We start from the raw sequence: 24,764 nt of genomic DNA on the forward strand, positions 1-24,764 counted from the left end.
TCTATAGCCCTACACTGTTGGTATACAAAAGAACATTAGAATTGAGCTACATCCTAATCGAATAAGTGTAAGAGTAGCTTGAGCTCTATCATCCTAAGCACAATGTCCTCGATCATCTAATCATGTTGTGCTGAAGCATTCACTATCCAGTGCAAATTTTGACAAAGTCGAAAATAATCCGTGGTTTATACACACAGGTGTACAGTGCTCATCATACACCCGGATAAATAAAAAAAAGGCGGAAAGAACATCTTGTGTTTCATAAAGAACATACATGTATTTGATAAAGAACATATTTGTATTTGACAAAAACATGCATTACCAAAGAACATAAAGATATAATAAAAAGAACGAGATTAAAACTTAATTAAATTTTCTGAAAAATTACACATTATTAACGGAAAAAATTTAGAGGTGATAAAAAATCTAGTAGGGCTGGGCCATATCATAATTTATCGTGCCCAAACCCGTAGAAAAGTAGCGGGTTTTCGGGCTTTTTTCTAACCCGGTTTGAGTTTTAACTAAAAATGCATTTTTAGGTTTGCCCAATCCCACCCTATTTCGGGCCGGATCGGGTCGGGATGCGAGTCATGCCAATGTTGATCACCTCTTAAAAAATCCTTACCAAATATATCATTTCCCCAAAAAATAGTTTTCTATCTCTCCAAAAAAAATTCAACTTTCCATAATAATTTATTTTTTTACTCTAATATTATTTTCAATTAAAAATAATTTAAGATTTCAATATCAAATTTCAAAATACCATATGATTAGGGGATTTTGCTCCCACCAATCGGAATGCGCCACGTGGGCCAATCAGGTCCTGCCAAGTGTCCCCCAGTTGGAACTGTCATGGCTTGCCACGTGGCACACGCTTATTCGTCCACCTTGGACCTATTATGTCATGACACGTGGCATACTCCATGCCTAATGGAGAAACCGGCCACCCAGGCCCAACTTCCGAGGGAAGCCCAATCAGCCCTAGGTTAACCTAAACCTAGGATTGACACGTTTCCCAAGGTTATAAATACCTCCCTTAATCCTCATTAAGGGGGGATTACAGAGATAACAGGCTGATCACGCTAACAAAGCAGATTACCTACATTAAACACTCTCACCTAGAGAGATCCAATCACTTTAATTTCCGCATTAATTACTCCTTAATCAAGTACTAATTTGACCGTTGGAGGCGGAGCTCCCACCACCAGGAGTCTCCGTTGTTTTGCAGGTACAGGCGTCCGGTTCCAGTCTCGGAATTGTAACTCTCCCGCAGGACATCAGAAAACCCCGAAACACCATATGTTAAAAGAACATAATTTATATTGTAAAGTACATATAGTTAATACCTAAATAACACACTAATCAAACTTAAAGAATATACGATAATAAAAGTAATTTAAATATGACATGATAATAAAAGTAGAATTTGGGCATCACTATGACCTTAAAGAACATACACGCCAAATTCAAAGAACATACTTTGTATTATTAAACCCAAATAAACATATATGTTTATCAACATATGTTAAATAACATAAGTTATAATGTAAAGAACATATAATTTTACTCAAAGAACACACTGATCACACTCAAAGAACATATTAAAGGTATGTTCTTTGTCAAACATTGGTATGTTCTTTATCAAACACTACATGTTCTTTCCGCCTTTTTTTGTTTACCCGGGTGCACTATGAGCATGGTACACCCGGGTGTATTATCTAATTTTCAGTCGAAAACTAAAAGAGTAATTTCAGAATAAGTTAATTTACAAATGAAAACTTCAAATTAAAGCGTAAATAAGATTTAACTTATTGAATGACAAAAATGGTTCATAGTAACTCTAATGCAATACCAAAGTTGTTGACGTATGTACGCCATCTAACCAAAACAGGCACATTAGACGCCCCAAAACTGTTTAACTAGCCAAAATTGAAACAAAATATAAAAAGAAAAATGAAATTAAGTTATCTGATCATATGGAAAGTTAATATCATAATCATAGATAGCCGGGTCACCACCATAGCATAACATGTCCGACGAATTAGGCAAATAGAGCGGCAGACTGGGTGGTGGCGCAGGCAGTAGGTCAAACAACTGCGGAGTCATATAAGGATTGAATTGTCCCACAACATCACCTGTGTGGTTACCACTACTGCTACAATTCTCGTCTGTTATAACTGATGATGATTCGTTATCATCTGTGCTATTACTACTGTTATTATTATTATTGTCATTGTTATTGTTTACGCCGAGACAATTAGAACTTTCAACCTTACCCATATAATTATTATTATCCTGGTGCAGATGCTGCGGGGTGTAATCCACCTTAGGCGCGACAGACTCATGATTCGGGACACTAGATTCAGATTTAGCGGCCTCTTCGTTGTTTCTTGACATACCTGTAAGTTTTTGTACCAAGGCCATAAAGTCCCTAGGATTGGTGTGGATGACTTTAGGGGAATGAGTGTAGATAATAACCGGCCCTCGTTGTTGTTGCTGCTGTTGTTGTTGATTCAATTTAGCACTACTAGGTCCCGGAGATTTCTTTATGATAAGGGAGTCCCTATTAACCTTCAAAGACGACAGGGTCATTCTACCATAAACAGTATTGTTATTGGTGGTTGTCGTGGCAGCCGGAGGTGGAGTAGTCTCTTTCTTGACCGGATGCGGCACACGGTGGTGGTAAGGGTGGGGGTGGGGGTAGTGTTGATCTTGTTGGAAGGATGGAGGGCTCATTTTTCTTGGCATTATGATCAATGACTCTAAACCAACCAAAAAAAGTGGTGATTTTGTTTGATTTTTTAGTGAGTTAAATTATGTGATGGTTTGATTTAGTGGTAAAAAATGGATAATGGGTATATATAGGTAACTAATAAGTGGGTGGCTGTTATAGAAATGGAAAGTAATAGGGAGTAGTTTGCGGTAAAGAAGTGTGTAGGATCCCAAATGTCCTTTCTCTTATCATTTTTAGGATGCTGCACACAACAAATTACCAAACTTATCAGTTTATTGACAATTAATTAATTTTAATTAAGATGTGTTTTTGTATTATTATTTTTTGGGTTTTTCTATATTTTTTTTCACTTTTTTGTGTTGTGCCCCAATATATATCACTTTCTATACTGTAACCCCAATATATTTTTTGATTACATATGATAACCTTGTAATTATCCTCTCGTCAAAAAATTCTGTTAGTGGGGTCCACTCTCCATTTATTAATAATTTTATATCGATTTGAGCGTTTAAAAATATTCTGTCAAAGGTTTCGAGGGCTATTTTGGTTCTTAGGGGACCAAATTAAACTCATATTTCACAAAAAAAAATAATAATGTAAATGCCTTATTTTGTGTGTTAAAATGTGAACACGTCAATCGAGACATTTCTTAATAAGCAAAACAAGACATTTATGTTATTTTTTGCCAAATCTGAGCTCAATTTGGTTCCCTAAGCCCAAAATAGCCCCCGAAACTTTTGACGGAATATTTTTCAACACGCAAATTGGTAAAAAAATATTAATAATGGAGAGTGGGCCCCACTAACGGAACTTTTTAATGGTAGGATAACGGCAAGATTACCGTATGGAAACAAAAAATATATTGGGTTTAGAGTGTGGAAAGTGATATATGTTGGGGCATAACGTAGAAAAGTGAAAAAAAAAAAAAAAAAAAAAAAAAAAAAAAAAACAGGGTTACTATATAGAAAAACCCTTTTTTTTTTTTTTATAATTGTGTTTAATCTTGTGTTAGGCAATTGGGGTTTCTCACGTTAATAAATAAGTAAAATAATAAAGATACTTTGAAGATTATAGTTGGACTGTTTTCATAAATAAATTAATTAATAAAAATTATAGTTGGACTGTTGTACTACCATTGTTCTATAACTTAAATTTAAATTAAAATTTACCTTTTGACAATTATATTGAAGGCTTGCTTTCCAAGTTTTCTGTTTTCAAAATTTAAATTTTTTATTTATTTTAATTTCTATGAATATCATGTATTTTGTAAACTAGATAAGTCCCGTGCATCCATAAAAAAAATTATTTTAATAAATATATATTTTATACATGTCTCTCATATGAAATAAATTATAAAAATATAACCATTAATTGTCATCTGTAATCTATTAACTATACTAAAACATGAGAGTGAGGGATAGTTCAAGTGGTTAGAGCTTCCCTCCCGATTCCTTAAATGCAATGATGACATCATTTTTTTTTTTTTTGGTACAGCTATCCTATTTAACATTTTTGAAATTTAAATATTAAAATCTTCTACCTTACAACTAAAACATATCATTTTATTGTAGGAAATTGACGTCGAATAGATACTATATCACAATTTTGATGTAAATAAAAGATTTAAAATTACAAAATATACATAATTCTTATTTATATTCATGTATAATATAGCAATTTATTATTAAAATGTACAAATTAAAAATAGGTTTTATATAAACCGTGCATCGCACGGGTCCTAACTAGTGATATATAATAACAATAATAATAACAATAACAATAATAATAACAATAATTGTCTTCAAAAAAATAAATAAAAATATGATGTCAGCAATTGATTTAGGCGGGAAAAATTTTAACAACAACTTGACATGTATACAATTTTTAAAAAGTGATGATGTTATTGGTTGTTATTTCGTATATATTTATAGATTAGGGTGACTCGGTAAAAAAAAAAGTTTATCTCATGTCATTTTGGTAAATAATCAACAAAAAAAATCAAAATTATTATGACATTTTCGTAAATAAATCAACACTAGTTTAGTCCCGTGCGTTGCGTTCCACTCGGATTAAGTAGCTTTTTTTTAAGGCAAGTAGCTATTATTTGTTTAAATAGTTGTCAATTTTATTTGAAAAAAAGTGTATTCATAATTCCATTAATTAATTTTGAAATAAGTATTGTATTTCTTTAGTTTTGGAACATAAAAAGGAAAATACAAGAGAAAAATAAGGATGATGTCAAAAATAGTTTAGGCAAGAAAATTTTTATTGAGAATTTGACATGTGTCCCTTAATGATGTTAGCATGTTTTGTTTAAATAATAGTTAATCAAAAAGTATTGTGTAGAACGGATACAAACAGGACAGACTCATATGAAAATTTCACAAGAATAATCCAACCTTTTGCTGGTTCTCCCAAAAAAATCCAACCTTGAATAATTCTTAATTTACCTATTATTATTCTCTCCTAGCAATCCTATTTTACCTGCAACCGGCTGAATAAGTCAACATCAGAATTTTTTTTTTCCTTTTTTTTTGTTGGATTGAACTATCATGAGAGCCCTAACCCACCATCCTTTAAACACCACCACCACCCTCCAGCCACTCCCTGGTTTGCTGCCTCTCCCACCACCGGCCACCAGTGACACACCACTCCCTTTCCCCACCTCCATGCAGCTTCTGCAACCCCCTTCCCTCCCTACCCCACCTTTAAAACCACCATTATCTCCCACTGTAATCTTGCCCCCGAAGCCACCACTCTCTCACCCCCACCACCGAACCACACTCCTCCAATTCTCAAAATCTTTCATCCTCTTCTCCCTCTCAATTAAATTTCTATCTCCTTCTTAAAACAACCACCACTAGCCCATTGTCAATCCTCGTCAGTTTGGGGTTTAACTTTGTGGGTGATTTAGATCATGTGTGGTGGTGGCCCGGTGGTTCGTTATAATGGGGTGGTGACTGCCTGACTGGTGAGATTCGTGGAAAGTGGTGAGTGGTGGCTGGTGAGCGAGTGGTTTGCATTGGTTTGTGGTGATGGTGGTTTGTGATTCATGGTGGTGGTGATATATATGATATCAGGTTGGTGTGAGCTGTTGTTGGTGGGTTAGTGGGAGGGAAGGTGAGGTGGTTATGGTAAATGACCATTGGAAGGTAGAGGAGAGAGAAAGAAACAGAAAGGGAAAAAGAGAGGAAGAGGTGGATTTTTTTTTTTACTTTAATAATTTTTCTAAATAAAAATAATTAACCAATGATTATTTGACACGTGGATTGGTAATCGGTGACAATGAATGAGGTGACCTGTTGGGGTTGCTAGGAGAGAATAATAGGTAAACTTAGGATTAAGGTTAATCAAAAGCTTGGATTATTTTAGGAGAACCAGCGAAAGGTTGGATTATTCTTGTTATATATATATATATATATATATATATATATATATATATATATATATATATATATATATATATATATAGAAATGGGATCATGTGAGAACTCATGGCTTAGGTGAGAACCATTTTAAAATGAGAACTCATCTAACACCATTCATTTTTATTAGATGAATGGTTCAGATTTATTGTTTCATTAGTGGGAATTCACGTGGGCCACCTTCATTAATTGTAATGATTGTTTGTATTTTTTTTTTAATTTTTGTGCATTGGGACACAAAATCTGCCAAAAGCTGTCATTATTACATGTTTTTTATTATTTATTGCATTGAAACACGTTACGTTAAAATGTAGTTGAAGTGTACGTCGTTAATGATGTTTCGTAAAATATATCAAGTGTTTCAATTTATAATATTAATGTTTCATATATATTATTGCTTGTTTCATACAGTTGGGCTCTATATGAACTAGGTGTATTGTGATTTCTTATACCTTATCTGATGTTTCAAAAAATATACCTTATGTTTCATTTTATAGTGCTTATGTTCCATAAAATATATGTGTTGTTTCATATACTAATGATATTATTTTATACATAAAAATCATTGATATTTCATATAATATTTTATTCGAATATTATTTATATTGTTCCAGAAATTTGAACTATTGTCCCATAAATATTATACATTGTTCCATACCATATGTGTGAAATGTATCAATGACTGAAATGCATGTTCCCAAGAAAATTAAAAAGCATGTACCAATGACTGAAATGCGTGTTCCCAAGAAAATGCATGGGAAATTGATAATTAATCTCAACCATCCATTAAGTGTAGTTGGTGTACGTTAATGATGTTTCGTAAAATATATCAAGTGTTTCAATTTATAATATTAATGTTTCATATATATTATTGCTTGTTTCATATAGTTGGGCTCTATATGAACTAGGTTTACTGTGATTTCTTATACCTTATTGATGTTTCAAAAAACATACCTTATGTTTCATTTTATACCACTAATGTTCCATAAAATATATGTATTATTTCATATACTAATGATATTGTTTTATGCGACAATAGTTCATATTTCTGGAACAATATAAATAATATCCGAATGAAATATTATATTATGTATAAAACAATATCATTAGTATATGAAACAATACATATATTTTATGAAACATAAGTAGTATAAAATGAAACATAAGGTATGTTTTTTTAAACATCAATAAGGTATAAGAAATCACAGTAAACCTAGTTCATATATAGCCCAACTATATGAAACAAGCAATAATATATATGAAACATTAATATTATAAATTGAAACACTTAATATATTTTATGAAACATCATTAACGTACACTTCAACTACATTTTAACTTAACGTTGACAACACAATTCAATGTAACATTACATTTTTTAATTGAAACAGCGACAAGTCTTTTTGAAACAATAATAACATCTTTTGAAACATCTCAAAATTATTCCTTTAATATAATAAAATAAGTAATTAATATTGTTCCAATTGGATGATATGCCCGTTATTGTCAATACAATTTATATTGTTCCAGAAATATGAATTATTGTCCCATAAATATTATATATTGTTCCATATATAAGAACTAGTGTTCCAATTACATGATATGCCCCTAGTTTTCGAATTTTAAATATGTCGTTCCAGAATTTTTAACTATTGTACCACATACAGATTTGCTCTTTTTTTGCACTACTTCGAAAATTCTACCAAAAAAATATCAAACGAACTCCAAAAATTCAGAAATTTTGTATGCTTATTCTACACAAAAAAATAAGCAGATTCAAAAAAATAATCTCTTCAAAAGGGTTTTTTATGAGAGAGAAATCTTCATTTGAAATCCGTCGTTCCAGATTTGCTCCTTTTTTGCACTACTTCGAAAATTCTACCCAAAAAAATATCAAACGAACTCCAAAAATTATGAAATTTTGTATGCTTATTCTACACAAAAAAAATAATCAAATTAAAAAAAAATCCGCTTCAAAAGCTTTCTTTATGAGAGAGAAATTTTCATTTGAAATCTGCCTTCATTTCTCTCTCTTCAATGGCTAAATTAAAATGAAACCAGATTTTCCATTTTCTCTCTCTTCAATGGCTGAATCTCTTGGTTTTATAGTACATAAATCGGTGTTTCAATGCAGAAAATAAGGAAAAAAAAGTAAAAAACATGTACTATGACTGAAATGCGTGTTCCCAAGAAAATGCATGGGAAAGTGATAATTAATCTCAGCCATCCATAATCTCAAAATTGATGGTGTAAGATTGGGTATTATTTTAAGAGGATTCTCACCTAAGGGGTGGGTTCTCACATGATCCCTCATATATATATATATATATATATATATATATATATATATATATATATATATATATATATATATATATATATATATATATATATATATATATATATATATATATATATATATATATATACACCGGCGCCTGAGTATGGGTGGGGAAGGGTCACCGGCACCGGGAAATGGGAGAAAGAAGGTCATCGATCGCCAATAGGGGCTAGGCAGTGACAGTGGGTAGGGAATGGGAGTATGCTTTATAAATCGGACTCACGTGAAATAGACTCACACAAAACCTTTGTTTGGCATCAGTTTTGATTTTCAATTTTCTGTTTTTTTTAAACCAAAAACAGGAAACAAGAAAAAGGTGTTTCCACTTTCTGTTGTCATTTTTTAAAATTATCATAATTTTAATAAGTTTATATATTTTTGATTCATTATGGGACACATATCATATACTTTTATAAAACAAAAAACCAAAAAAAAAAAACAGAATACCACAGCAATGCCAAACGAACCCTTAGTTAATAGATTTGTGAAACATGTATTAAAAGTTGTTGATTTATTTACGAAAATGATCCTTGATAAACGTTTTTTTAGGGTTCCTTTGTAAATAATGTGAGTATAATTGAAATGATAATAAATAGGAAGATTCTTAAGCAGATACATTGAGACGAAATTTAAATCCGAGTATTATTTGTAAATGATTGAATATGATAACACTTGTAGCAATCATACACTTCCAATAATGTTTATTAATAGTTAAAAGACTTGAAACATTTTAACAATAAAAGTTGACACATTGAATATAAACGATGAGATTATTGAAATTACGTGTAGAGTTTTGTGCTTTTCTAAAGTAACTTAAACCGTTACTTTTTTTTATGTTTATAGTTATTGTTATTCAAGTTTGCCTTAGCCCAATCGAAAATTTATAATATACTCCGTACCATGTACTCCTTAATCATTTTAATTTACTTCTATAACTTTTCAATGCTCCTAAGGTTGTGTTTAGATACAAGCATTTCATATCCAATTTCTCTGTTTGGATTAACTTAAGATTTTAAATTAATCATTTTAAAAAATTCCCTATGTTTTTGGAAAATAGCGAGTAAAAAATTCAATTTGAAAGAAATTTGATATATTAATCAAATCTAAAAATAGCAACTTCAGTTACTCTAATGAATTTCTTAAGATGAATATTAAAGTTCCGTATATTATGGCAACAGTTTTTTCCAAATTTATTTATTGTTATTGTTATTGACGATTGGTCGATCGTCGTTATTTATTTATCGATTCAGTTAAGTTAGAATTCAGACTACCCTTCAAATCTTTAATAATTGCATCAATGGTGAGATGATGAGAAAGCTTAAAACTCAGATTACTATAATCGAAAATTCAGATTACTCTTCATTGCTTCAATGGCGGAGAAAGAATAATTTACTCAATTTCGCTTGTCGTATTTGTAACGATGATGGCGAATTGAAGGGTGTTATTTTTTAAGGTTTGATGAGTTGAGGAACCCCAATCACCCTTGAGGTGAGCATAATATTATTATCAAAATCCATGGAAAATTTAAATTTAACATAATTTTTTGAAATTTGAGTTTCAAATTGTACAAAAATTGCAATCATAATACAATTCTTGTTTACTTTTACTTGTATTTTTATTTCACTTGGATTATTTCATAAGTCAAACTTTTATATCATCGACCATTTTTTCTTTGTATGCGGTTTTCAATGTCAAATTTTTTTTTTTTGGTGCAAACGAGGGGCAAGGCCCCGGGAAAACATTAAAGAAAAAACTACGGGGATAAATCGTGGCATAGCCACACCTACTACATCATTATATAAAATACGCCCTAGAGCTAAGGGAGGGACTTGAATCAACTGAAATTTGTTGTTCTGATTTACTCCTTGATTGGCTAACCAATCTGCAGCTTGATTTGCTTCTCAATATACATGTTTCACTTGAACTTTCCAAACTTGCAGCTTTATTAGCTTCTTACAATGATTAACATCATGAATGCACTCACCATTGTAATTATCATCTTCATTTAAGAGAATTTGCACTACTGCCAAATTATCCATTTGCAAAATTAATTTTGTAACACCCATTTTTCGAGCCAACTCAAGACCATATTCTGCTGCCAACACTTCTGCCTTAAAGGCACTGCAATTTCCAAACTTCAAAGAGTAGGCATACTTGAGTCTTCCAGAGCAGTCCCTAATAATGCCTCCTCCACCAGCTGGGCCTGGCGAACCCTTAGCTGCTCCATCTGAATTCAATGTCATCCACCCAGCTGGTGGTGCGTTCCATTTAATGAAGGCCTCCCTCCTTGCAACAACTTGAGAATTATCAGTTACACTATCTCCCATAACTCTCCACACTTCCTCAAAACGTTCCAAGAGGAATTGTTTAAAATCAACTGGGATTTCATGGCTTTTCCCAAATGCACCAACACACCTCCACCTCCAAATCCACCATATAACGATAGCAAAATAAGTAGGCCAAATTTCAGGGGATAAGTTATTGCGATATTGTACCTTAATATTTCGAATTAGCCACTGCTGTAAATTGCCACTTCGAAAATCAGAAGCATTGCAGGCCCTCCTACTTGACGACAAACTTCCCTAGCAGCTTTACAGTCCCTTAAGGCATGAAAGGTACTCTCCTCAATATTTTCACACAAACTGCAGCAACGGTCTTCGGTTAAAGATCTCTTTAAGCGATTAGCATTTGTCATCACTCTGTCATGGAGAACCAACTAGAGAAATCGAATTCTTTGCTGGACTTTGAGTCTCCAAACAAGCTCCCAAGAACCATCATCATGCTCTACATTATCATTCCTAATTATTTGTAGAGCTGACTTGATTGAGAATCTACCCTTAGGACCATTCTGCCAGTATACCAGATCCCCTTGCTCCAGATTGATAATCAAGTTATGAGACTCGATTTCTCGCAGAGTATCTTGAGGCAACAAGTCAGCAAAAGCAGCCCATTTCCAGCCTAGATTCTCATCCCACATCTCCGCAACTGTAGCTCCTTCAATATCTAAAGGGATAATACCAATTGCCTGCTCCCTTAATGTCTTCGAGCTAGCCCACCTATGATCCCAAAACAGAGTTTTTCTTCCATCACTAACTGCTACACGAGTTCCCTCAGCAATAATGTTAGCATTTTCCGTAATTCCCCTCCATACATTTGAGATATTTGCTTTTAGTTCAAACATATCAACATCGCATCTTCCTTTACAATATTTGCTTCCAAGAACACAAGCCCATAAAGCATTTGGTTCGGTGAGAACTCTCCACCCAAGCTTTGTTAAAAAGGCCGAGTTAGTTTCCCTTGATGTTCGAATCCCCAATCCCCCCAAATTTCTTGGTTTTTGCAGATTTTCCCAAGAGATGAGGTGAATTTTTCTCTTTTCTTCATCCCCTCCCCAAATAAATCTTCTTGTACGTTTGTCAATGTCATCGCAAATTGTTCTTGGAATTCTTGAGGTTTGCATTGCATAGGAAGCCATAGTTGTGATAGTTGACTTGGCTAAAGTAATTCTCCCCGCCAAGGAGATATATTTTGATTTCCATCCCGACAACCTTCGATCAATTTTCTCACAAAGGTAGCCAAATGTATCTCTAGTAACACGGCTGGTTAAAGTAGGCATACCCAAGTAAGTGCCTAAATCATCAGTTTGCTCAATCCCCAAGAATTCAGTGATATCAAGACGCTGCCCCTCACTAGTATTCCCCGAGAAATAAATCCTTGACTTTGAGCAACTCACCTTCTGCCGCACAAAAACGATCTAAGCATTGTTTCACCCATTTTGCTTGATCCAAATTGGCCTCAGCAAATAATATGATATCATCTGCAAATGCTAGGTTTGATAATTGTGGCCCATTCCGACTAGCCCTTATTGGTTTCCAACGATTAAGAATTATTGATTCTTCAATTATTTGATTTAATCTCTCCATGCAAAGTACAAAAATGTAGGGAGATAGGGGGTCTCCTTGTCTAATGCCACGCTTAGGAGAGAAAGCTTGGGTTGGCTCTCCGTTCCATAACACACGCATAGAAGATGATGTTATACATTCCATAATCACATCCACAAGCAAAATAGGGAACCTAATTTCCATCAGAGTATCCCGAATAAATTCCCATCTCAAGCAATCATATGCTTTCTCAAAATCAATTTTGATAGCCATAAATCCGGCTGCACCTTGTTTATTTTTCATAGTGTGGATTACTTCTTGGACTATAACAATATTATCAGTAATTTGTCTCCCCGGCACGAAACTAGTTTGTTTACTAGAAGTAAGGTGTGGCATCATAGGTTTAATTCGATTAACAATAGCTTTCGTAATGATTTTATAAGCAACATTACATAAGCTAATAGGGCGAAATTGAGAAGCTACCTCCGGATTGTCAACTTTTGGGATGAGAACCAAGAATGTGTCATTCAAATTATGCGGCATTCCTTTCCCATTGAGCACATCAAAGACTAGAGTGTACACGTTCTTTGCTACTAGATCCCAATTTTTCTGATAGAATAAAACTTGAAATCCGTCTGGCCCCGGAGCTTTGAGCGCACCCATTTCTTTTATCACCTTATCAATTTCACACTTGATGAATGGCCTTGTTAAATTGTTCCAGTCATATGTAGTAAATTCTGGAAAGATGTCACGGGGGAGTTCTTCTTGAGGTTGCTCATCATCACTATCAAACAAGGTCTTGAAATAATTTACAATATTATTTTGGACCTCCTCTTTTTCGGTTAACCATCGACCATCAGTGCTCTCTTTGATTGCAGAGATTTTGTTGCGCCATCTACGAGCTATAGTACTTAAGTGAAAGAACGTGGTATTACGATCACCATCTTTTATCCACTCCACCCTAGATTTTTGATACCATAACAATTCTTCTTGTGTAAGAACTTCATCCAACTCCACCCGTAATTTAGACTCAAGCTTAATTAAATCTCGAGCCTTTTGAAGTGCAAGAGCTCGCTGCACACCAGCTATACGTGCCATGAGGTTGCGCTTTTTTTAAAAAATATTATGGAAGGTCGATTTGTTCCATTCCTAGCTCTTCTGCAAGATGTTGGAGATTCGGCATAAGGGGCTCTTCTTTTTTCCACTTACTTACAATAAAATCTCGGAAGTTCTCAAGAGTCATCCAAGCTGCTTGGAACCAAAACGGCCTATTAATTTCAGCAATTGGCGCAAAACCATTTGGGGCAATGATGATTGGACAGTGATCCGATTGAATAGTCGGGAGGTGTTTAACTGCTGCATTAGGGAATCTTAATTTTCAACGTCATTAATGGTTATGATAAGAGATAAAATGAGTGGAAAAATAATTTTTTTTATTATTTAATTGATTTTTTTTTAGGAAAAGCTCCAAAGGAGCAACTAGCTTTCATTCATAAGGAGATCATTGTTCAAAAGAGAAACAATACAAGACGGAAAATCCGTCAACCAAACACTACTACCTCTACCTCCCATGGCAAGTAATGAGCTAGACCATGTGATCTAAATATCATATCATTTGATGACATTATGTTGAAAATCATTTTTTTTATCATTGGTAAAAAAATGTTAAGGAGAAGGTTCGAACTTGAAGCTAGAACAAAATCTCTATATTCTCATCAAAAATCAACTCATGCAAAATTTATTTGATAAATATAACCTAGGGGGTGACCAAGGCCCACCCCAGACCCTCTTGTTTTCGCCCCTAAATGGTCTATAGTAAAATAATTAATTCAATCACTTGACAATAATGAGTCCTCTCCCATAGCAACCACCCTCTTTAACAAATAAAATTAATGATACAAATTTCGTTTTGCTAAAAAAAATGGAAAAAATTAAAAAAATTAAAAATAAAAAAAGAGTGGTCCTCAATTAATGATTGTTAAATAACACTTCCCTTATATATAATTTCCTTTTAATTCAGTACATTAAAGGTCCTAACCGCGGATCTGGGTTTAACATCATGTTAAACAGGCTTAGACCACACCTGTCACATATCCATTTTATAAGTCCAAAGAAATTTCACCTTAAAATCAAATAGCGATGAGGCAGTAGCCAATTAACCTTATAAAGCAGACACACCTACTTTCTTAGTTCATCAATATGAGATACACATCTCAACACTCTCCTCACTTTCACATTCGTTTAATGTGGAACACCATTTCCACTCACATAGTCACATGTGAGTTTGTTTGTATGGATAACCCCCCACACCTATGAGTTGTCCATAAGCAGGGTCATATCAAGACTCAACCTAACTTAGGTTCCAACACCGTTAAAATGGGTCACACCCTTCATGAGTATCACTTTATAAGTCCAAAAGATTCTACGTCAAAACCATCACGAGAAATAGCCTTTTAGGCTATGTTTGGATAACAAAAAATGGAAGGAAATGAAGGGAAGGGAAAGAGAGGGAGACAAACTTCCTTGTTTGGATAACATGTTGAGGGAGGGAAGGGGACGGGGAGGGAGGGAGGGAGGGATCCATTTTCCCTCCTCCTTTAATAAAGACCATCCCTTCAAAATTGGAGAAATTTGGAGGGAAAATGGAGCTCATCATTTCCTCCACTTTCCCTTCCTTCCCCTTCCTCCTATTTCCCTCCCTTCCATTTCCCTTCTAATTTGTTATCCAAACATAAAATTAACCTTATCTCCCCTTAGCCATATAAAGTATTCAACTCTCTCTTCTTTTTTCAATATGAGACACTTATATGTGTTGTTTTGAAATTTTACACATCAATAATAACAAATTAGGGAAAGTTATTCGTTGGTGGTTATGGTTGCAAATACAATAAAAAAAAATGGTGGATAGTGGTGGTTTCTACAATGGTCAAATTAGAGAAGAAATTGGAGGCCAAAGCTGGGAACTTTTATCAATCTTCTTTTCAAATCTGGGCTAGAATTATCAATTGTGACATTTATGGAGTATGTGTCAAAAGGTTTAAGAAAATGGTTTGTACAATTTGAAGCTTCAATGGTAAGAAATGGTGAAGAAAAAGCTTGATAACAGCTGCCATAAGAGAAGGGTAGATTTTTTTTTTTTGTACAAAAATAAAAATTTAATGTTTAACAGATTTTTTTTTAGTAATTTAACAAATGAGCTCAGGTATTCAAAAACTCTTTAAAAAAAAAACCCTAAAATTTTCTCTGTTCTCTCCCTTCAAACCGAACGACCATTTGAAATTTATAAATGGTAACTGGTAAGCCCCCAAATTCTTTCTTAATTTAATGTTTTTTTGTCAATAAAGATCACCAAGAGCATGGTGATTATAGTCGGTCCCTCCGTGTAGGGTTTTGTTAATCTGTCCGTGTAGGGTTTTGTCAATCTCTCCGTGTAGGGTTTAGTATTGTTTGTTTGTTTGTTTTTAGTGAGTGCAAGAATACAAATTTGAAGATTCAGTTTGCAAATTTGTAGAACTACGAGGCTGTTGGTATAGAGGTACATTTAGAAGATTGATGTAGATGATCATTCAAGTTTTATCACTTTTGAGACTATACATCAATGGAGCTCCGTAAAAAACAATGCAAAAACATCTAAAACTATTCAGGTTTAGTTCACTAGTTCAGAAACGATGTCATTAGTTTACGGGTGTTTAGTTCTTATATTGAGAATTTAGATCTCTTAAGGGATGATCGTAAGTGCCGAATGACGATTATTATTATTTAAGAAGTCACCGCTCCCTATTCCATTCCCACAAAAAATAAAAATAAAAAATAAATAAATAAATAAATAAAAGAAGCTCAGGGGTAAATTAGTCAAAGGGTCACTTAGTATAATCAAAGTATCTTATTTTACCCTATATAATTTTGCAGAACACAATGTCACCATGTAGAATTTTCTTTTTTAAATTATAAAAGGTGTGGAGTATTAATGAACTTAAACGTATACTTTTAGTAAGAAGCTACACCATTAAGTACTAGCCACACAAATTGACAGTATCACCTATGAAAACCACGAGGGAAAAAAACTTCCAGATTGAAAAGCTCAAAGGGCTCCCTTATTGACAACTAATTTGAAAACAGGAACTCAACAAAAAGTTGGATTTATATTTTATACACTAACTTTCAGACTTTATATTGATAAATCCACCTAGCTTCGCATCAAATAATAATGGAAGAAAATGAAAAACATGGGAATGTGGCGTATATCCTAATCAACTGAAGAAACGTGTGACCATACTAGAATATATTGTTCTAAAATGTAAAGACATGTTCAATTTACTTTTACAAAATTGAATGACAAGGTCGCTTACAAAATGTTACCAGATCAGTGATGCAACTGCTGTTATCTATGTCATTGAAGTAGGCAAGTTCCTCTATCCGACTCATTCAACCACCAGGTTTGTCCGCTTATTCTGTATCTTGTCATGCGCTACTTCTTCTTTATGGGGTTCACTACCACATTTAAGACAGATAACGTTTCTTCTGAAGTTCAGGAAATCACACCTATCAAAAATGAACTATTAATTAGAGTTTGAAATCATAATCATAGCACAATATTGGACATCTAAGAATAAGAATGTTAGATTATCTATCATGAAGAGAAACAGAGAGATAGAAAGGCTTACTTGAAGCACTCCCATTCCCCAGGTTCCAGAGCCCTTGGGGGTCGTGGATCCTTGCAACGAAAACAATTCCGTCTGCTAGCAAAATTTATGCATTCGCACCTATCACAGCAAATTATTAGGAAAGTGTGCTAAGTAGATCAACAGTAAACTTAAAATATAAAGCAAAGTACCTAACAGCAAATCATACTGTCAACTTCATAAGCTAATGCAAAAGGTTGATTTCTATACTCAAAGAAGTTGCTCCTATAAACCACATCCCATCACTTCATTTAGGGCCTTTAAAGTCGGTCGCATCACTACTCAATGACAACATTGTATAGGTTTTCGAGCAATCATGGCAGCTATGATAAATTATTTATTTTGGCATTAAACTGCATCCAAAGTCTACAATGTAGGTAATTATTGGCAACGTCTTACATTTGGGCCTTTAAAGAAAAGAGAAGGAAGAAAAAATTCCCATGTCTCTTTTATACCTAAGCAAACAATAGCTTTGATCCAACTTCTCCAGACAGTCATAGCTTACTAAAAATTTCAATCAATATGAGGAACTGGAAATCTCATACTTCCTCCGTTTTTTTATTATTGCACCATAGAAGTTGGGGACAAATATTTTGGTAGTGGAAAAAAATAAGAGAGAGAAAGGTAAAAATACAAAATTGCCCATGTGACATATTGATATATTAAAAAGTAAGTGTGAAAAGGCAAGAGTATGTTGGGTATTTATAGTGTGAACACAAATAATTTTTTTCCTAAAGAGGAAATGGTGCAATATTTGTGAAACTTCCTAAAAAGGCAAGTGGTGCAATAATAAAAGAACGGAGGAAGTATTATCATTTGGAACTCACTGTGACATTGCCCCTTTTTCAATAAAACAGTAAGTCCCGCATTCTATTCTCAGTAGGACAGCTGCACTTCATCTTTCCAACATAACAAATTTCTGACTAATTTTTTTTTTCTGGGAATTGACAACCCTGGAAGCTGTCTACTTCACCCTCCCATATTTTGATATTTATAAAACTACTATATAAAGTTCCCACATGACAAATAATGTACATTTTACCATGACAATCTGGAAAAATAAATTTGGTTAGGGTGTTCAAGGAAACCACAACTTACTGGAGGCACTTCCAGTCACCTTTCTTCATCTCAACAACGGCATTAACCCGTTTAGGACCCTCCTCATTGCACTTCCGACATTTGATGTTCTTAGAAAAATTCATGAAATTGCACCTGCAAATCAATCCAAGGGGCATGAAACAATAAATCAGAATCTGAATGTTATTAATTAGATATGTATGAACTGAATGCTTAACTGATATCACTGATATTTGCCAAAAATAAAAGAAGAGAGAGAGAGAGAGAGTAAACTAATTCCAGATAAAATATGTTTCAAAAATCAATTTATTTAGGAAAAATTGTCAAAAATAATACAAACTTTGAGCAATCCGCTAAAAACAAGTCAAACTTTTAATTATTTCTAAATAATACAAACTTTAAGGGATATCTGCTTTAAACAAGTTATTTTACCTACAAGTTATTTTACCGTTTTTTTTTTTTATTTATCTTATAAAGTTATTTAATAGTTTTTTAAAAAAATACAATATCACGTGTTCCATATAACCTATTCATGAGGTAACTAATCGGTTTTAACTTGTTTAAAGTGGATAACCCTCAAAGTTTGTATTATTCAAAAATAATTAAAAGTTTAACTTGTTTTTGGCGGATTGCTCAAAGTTTGTATTATTTTTGACAATTTTTCCTTTTATTTAACCATAAAGGCCATTAAACAGCATGTACAATCCCAAAAAGGGGGCTCTTACAGAGTTACAGGCATAGCACAAGAATTCCAAATATATAGAAATTCATCATATTATCAATATTTCTAAAATGGTGCTTTAATTCTATATGCGTAGCACTAGAACTCCGTCCTTCTTCCCCAATGATGATGAATTTGCATCAATTATTGAGACTAAGGATAAAAGAAGACACAAAGTACTCTTTGTATACATTTTAGGACCAATGCCTCCTATGAGATATAGGCTGGGAGTAGAACATTTAAGAGACCTTGAATTTGTGAACAAGTTCAAACAGGGCTCTTTAGAGAGCGTTCCTGGAATGTTAAAGGTTGTCAATGATATCAAACTACTTGTTCCCCATAGATGAACAAGTTGCTCTAATACGGGGGTTTTTTTTTTCTCTTTTTTTTTTTTTGCTACTGAATTACCCTCTCTTTTCAGGTGATAATGAACATAGTAGAAGTTAGGAATACAAAGCAAGGTTATGGGGCAGGCCAGCAGTATGAGTATTTTAACATTTTCTCATTCTCATTCTAGTCATTCACTATTTTACTCTTAGACTTCCAACCACACAAAGTTGGAAATATGTAGTGTGGTTGTTGGTTTCTAAGTATAAATGTAGCAGTTTATGTTTAGCTTTTTCGGCTAAGGAAATTTAAGACTTACTTAGGACATGTCCAATCCCCTTTCTTCTTCTGAACATCTTGTGACAGTGCAGCATCCCTAGCATGAACAGATTGTTCCTTCTTATAGGCAGAATTTTCAGAAAACTCACGAGGAGGTAGACCTGTAGACACCTCACTTAAGTTAATCAACAAGCTCAGCAATCTCCTTGAAGCTGATTCAGCCTGCTCAATACTGGTAGTACTCACTAATCCAGAGATAGTTATGGGATCCAATGCATAGGTCAACAAGAGGCGCATGACATCCACCATTCGAGCACCTCCTTCAGATTCTCCAAGCATTACAAAAGCTCGATCACAAGATCCTTGAAGACTGCATATGTTACATACCTGCAGGTAAATAAAGATATATATCAATATACAATTAGCTAACAAGCAATTCAATCAGCTGTAAATTGAATAACCCAGATCCAATTCATCCGAACACAAGAAACAATGCCTTTCAGTTATTCATTTTCCCAATGCTTCGTAATAGTGAAAATAAATAATTTGTATAAAAGGCTTGTTACAGTAGAATGAGCATTCCCACATCTCTCAATTTTCACTTTAGCAAAGGTGGCAACTTTATGATGGGCATCTTGACAATACTCACAACAATACATATTCCTATTGTTTCCTGCTGGAGTTGAAGACTTACTGGTATATTCAATACTTAGTAGAACAACTACTACTATTTGTTTTTCATGACTAAAAGGCAAGGAGTTACAAAGTCAGGATATCATTTAACCAAGGCAAATTATATATCTAATAGCTAGATTTGAATAACCATGACTTTAATCAGGTAGCGTGCGGCCTTGCCTGCAAGATGATACTCTTCTTAACATAAATGTCAAATTCAAGAAATCTGGCAACTCAAATTTAGATATACAACAGTTCACTTCACCCAAAAAGGTTCACACTCCCCTGGACACTAAAAGCCTCCATGCTGAAAATTTAAAATGCCTCGGTACACATACTTGTATCACAACTCTAAAGCCATAATGCTGAAGTGCTTTGGGCATCAGCCCCTAATAGCATTGAAAGTGAAGGAACCAACTTATATGAACAAGCAGGAAGCAAATCGCCACAATAATTCACTAATTTGAATGGTGCTGCCAATAAAGACATAGAGGATTTATCAAGTGTAATTGGAAAGTACTTGTCTGGGCTCACCATAATACATGAGAGCAAAACCACCTCCTGGTAATTTGTTGATAAGATGTTACAGCTCACGGAAATCAAGGGACATTCTTCTTACTATATACTTAAGATTTATAAACTCCGAAAAAGGTAATATAAGGGAAAAAAACTGCTTCATTATAGTTTTTCCAGGAACAGAACATGTAGACAACTTTTTGGCACAATAACTCTAAAATTGCACCTCTAACAAAAAGGAATGTCAATTCTCAGTAGCACAGCTTTACACTATGTGCAGAAGATTTCCTACTCCAAATGAGTTGTCGCAATCTTGGATATATTATAGATCTGGTCATCTGGCATAAAGGAAAAACTAGAGAATTTTGCAGCACTTTCTTTGTAGACAACTAACCTCCAAGTTTCCAAGGACTCCAACAGGTAAATTTTTAAAAATGACTGCAAAAGTAAAATTTGTAGCCTAGTAGCAATATTGAGATTTAAGCTACCACATTAAATCCCAAATTTTCAAATTTTCTTATTCACCCAGTCCTGAATTAGTAGTAATACTTCTATTTTTGGGAGGAAAACAAATTTATATTATTTTAAGACATCTCTAAATCTCTAATGCCTTTTGCAGAAAGTTCATGTTGCACAAAATGTTAGCATATCAAATTTAATTCAAAAAAGGATGTGTTTCTAAGATACTTGCATGTTGCTTGTTTAAAAGACAAGTTCAGCATCATTAAATGACACTTCACTTACTAATTAGATATTCCTTAGACTTACCAATCCATTTATGAGGTTTACTAATTGATTTTACAAAACAAGCACACTAGACTTATCCTACGATTATTTCCAATTGATTGACTCTATGGCCTGAGAAGTGGATTTTAGGGATTAGGAAATGTACTTAACATATGATGTAAATCATGTAATAGACTCCATATGTTCTGGATGATAATTGTCCTACCTGCTTGGCAGTAACAAACTAACAAAGTAGATTGAGAGCTCATACATTTATCAATTTTTAAGCTAAACATGTGGCAGTAATGCATCTGATGTTAATGATAGCAAATGCATAAAGGCAGTTACAGACTACTCCCTCCGTCCCTAAATTACATTCCTCCTTTCTATTTTTGGTATTCCAAAATTACATTCCTCCTTTCTATTTTTGGTAAGTTTTTTTTAGTAAATCAACTCTCTTTTTCTGTTTTATATTTAATGCTTTCTCACTCATCCTTACCTAATCTCACTCATAATCCTTGTGCCAAATTACAATGAATATGATTGGTTAAAAATTTTCAATTAGGAGCATGTGATTGGTCCTTTTTTTTTGCAAGGGATTGATGACATGACATGTCATGAGTAATTACTAATCCATCTTTGTACTTCCTATTGCATTATCTAATTATTGTTATTTGTCTTATTCTTTCCTCCTTAATTCCCGTGTAAATTTCCAAAGAGGAATGTAATTTAGGGACGGAGGGAGTACTACACAGTGGAAACTGCTCATTAGTTGCTAAGATGATACTAACATATGTAACCACAAATCAGGCCCAAGACCGGCCTTTAATTGGTGAGGGAGCGATTGTGAATTCCTGAAACTATGTATATGATTTGCTTATCATATTAGAAGGAAAAGAGCAACATTCAGAGCAGATATATAATACCAATATACCTTGGCATGACAATGGGACAATTTAGAAAACCTATTCGTTAAATAAGATCCATAATATATGACATTCAGGATGCAAAAGCAATAGAATGAGATAATTTTATTCAATTCTACATCCAACAAATCGAAATTACTCACACTTTTCTCTTCCAATCCCACATATACTCTCAACCGTTTCGCAGAATTAATAACTTTGCGTTGAATTTTAGGACATCCTTTCTCCACCAATGTCTGAATATCACCTTTTGACAAAGACCTGCATGGAATAAGTGAAAGCCAAGATAAGGTACTGCATAAAAATAAAAATTAAAAATAAACCCATTTCCGAAATAGATGTTCAACAAAGATAGCTGCCAAGCATATATTTAAAATAAATAAATTACAGATGTAGAAACAGTTTATGCAAACTATTCAAAAAATAAAAAAGATAAAAAGAGCTTGAAAAGAGTAGTTTTACCAAGTTACAAAATAACCCTTGAAGAGAAAAGCTACAAGAAGTAGTTGGAAGTTCTAAAAGGAACATAACTATGCTGCAAATGTTTAGTTGCTAGAAATCTTGCTTTAAGTATCTTCTTTACAGCCATTGTTATCAAATCTAAGCTTCCAAAATGCATAAAACCGCACTATATCTTCCCAAAGTTCAATTTAAACATGTCTCTTCTCTTACCTTTTCATTAGAAATATAATGGACACAGAACTAATTAGCCTCATTATTCATTCACAACTAATTAGCTTCATTATTCATTCACAACCACTTGTTCAATATTGATCAAAAGGTGACAATTAATTGAATTTCATCATACTGTCCTAACTAAAGCTTTCCCCTTCGTGTAACTACCCTTAATCTTCTTTGATAACCTTCCCTCTATTACATTAACAAGACCTTCCCTCTTTTTGATCTTTTAAAACACCTAATACTGACCCTCAAGGGCTCAATCACCTCAATGTGTGAATTAGTCATAAAACTTCACAATTACACAAATCAGATCAAACTTAATTATCTCAAAAACCAACAACAGTCGAATTTGCTTGGCCGAAAACTACATATTATGAGTATCCCAACTAGTGATATCACCAGTTAATACAATTGAAGTTATACGACACTAGTTAATCCAAATCCCTTTACTCCCTAAAAGTAATGAACAAAAACATAAATTAAGGATAATAGTTCATTGCATTACCCCAAATATTACAATTTGTATCCAAATTCGTAAGAAAGACAAACACAACCTACATAAATCCCCACATATATTCAATCAAATTCAACCTCCAAATAATTCAAATTCAACCTAAAATGCAACATATCACAACAAAATAATTCAAACAAAAGCAAATAAAAATAAGAAGAAAAAAACCTGAAAAGGTCGTAGCGGTCACGAGCAAAGCTGAGGCAAGGGTCCTTCAAGATGCTAACTTCACCATAACGAAACCCATCATCGGAAGACTTCTGAGGAAAATAACCCTGTAATTTCAAGCGGTCGACAAAGGCAACCCATTCCGGCCATGGATGATGAGAAGGAGAAACTGTGGTAGAAGTATCAGAGCCTTCAGAGGAAGTTTCAGCAACCAAAGAAGAAGAAGAAGAAGAGCAGAGACGAGAGAATAAGGTGGTGTGAGGAGGAAAGTGGGGGTTCCTGGGTTTGGCGGTAAAACGGAGGAGAGAGATTGACGAGAGAGGGTGAGGTGCTCGGATTAACATTTCTGATTTCTTCCTACTGTTGCTACTGCTCCTGTTGTGTTCTACTTCGGATTGAATAACCTATATTCGGGAGGGAACTCTATACCTGGTATATATTTTTTTTACACCTTCAATTCTGTGCGTGTAGAATAAAAATTATTTCACATTTTCACCAATATACTCTTTACTGGGTTAAGTCCATTATAATTAACTTTACAACAAAAATTTTAAAGAATGGTTTTTTTTTTTTAGGGGAATAAGTTTAGTTGTTAATTTAACAATAATTTATCCAAAAAAAAAATATTTGAGACAAAATAACTTGAATTTTAATTTATACCAAATGCGTAAAGGTTATTATTTTGAATTATTTTATAAAAAAATAATTTAGTAATAGAAATTTAGAAGTTATTAGGTTTAATATAAGAAAATGAAATTATAAGTTTAGGTTAGTACCCGTATATGTCTTAAAAAAAAAGGTTAGTACCCGTATACGAACTCATATACATTCGTCCTTATATTTTTGTTGACACACTTTGACCGGCATTAAATGAAAATTTAGTTGATTTTATATTACTTTAGGATAATTAGTATTCCGTAATCAACTTTTTAAACATATATTCATAGTGAGCAGTAGCGGTTTTTATTTTAATTTTAATAATCACATTGCATAAAATGTGTAGAGTAATTAGATTGAAGTTTTCAATATATATATATATATATATATATATATAATCATAATTTTTAATAATCTCTAATAAAAGATGTTGATAA

At 33.4% G+C, this 24,764-nt stretch overlaps 2 protein-coding genes across 2 annotated transcripts; both read right to left on the reverse strand.

The window, feature by feature from the left end:
• Nucleotides 1-1,451: 1,451 nt before the first annotated feature.
• Nucleotides 1,452-3,275, reverse strand: LOC110724019 (VQ motif-containing protein 20-like). The gene has a single exon (XM_021903424.1). The coding sequence runs from the start codon at nucleotides 2,746-2,748 to the stop codon at nucleotides 1,960-1,962; it is 789 nt and encodes a 262-aa protein (XP_021759116.1). The 5' UTR covers nucleotides 2,749-3,275; the 3' UTR covers nucleotides 1,452-1,959.
• Nucleotides 3,276-16,504: 13,229 nt separating this feature from the next.
• Nucleotides 16,505-24,252, reverse strand: LOC110724204 (zinc finger protein VAR3, chloroplastic-like). Its single transcript, XM_021903611.1, has 6 exons — nucleotides 23,671-24,252; nucleotides 22,454-22,571; nucleotides 19,508-19,854; nucleotides 18,162-18,275; nucleotides 17,046-17,144; nucleotides 16,505-16,923 (listed from the first exon to the last, which is right to left on the reverse strand). Exons 1-6 carry the CDS (start codon nucleotides 24,012-24,014, stop codon nucleotides 16,803-16,805), a joined length of 1,143 nt encoding a protein of 380 aa, XP_021759303.1. The 5' UTR covers nucleotides 24,015-24,252; the 3' UTR covers nucleotides 16,505-16,802.
• Nucleotides 24,253-24,764: the final 512 nt, after the last annotated feature.

This window comes from Chenopodium quinoa, unplaced genomic scaffold, assembly GCF_001683475.1.
Source record: "Chenopodium quinoa cultivar QQ74 unplaced genomic scaffold, ASM168347v1, whole genome shotgun sequence".
In the NCBI taxonomy this organism is placed as follows: Eukaryota; Viridiplantae; Streptophyta; class Magnoliopsida; order Caryophyllales; family Amaranthaceae; genus Chenopodium; species Chenopodium quinoa.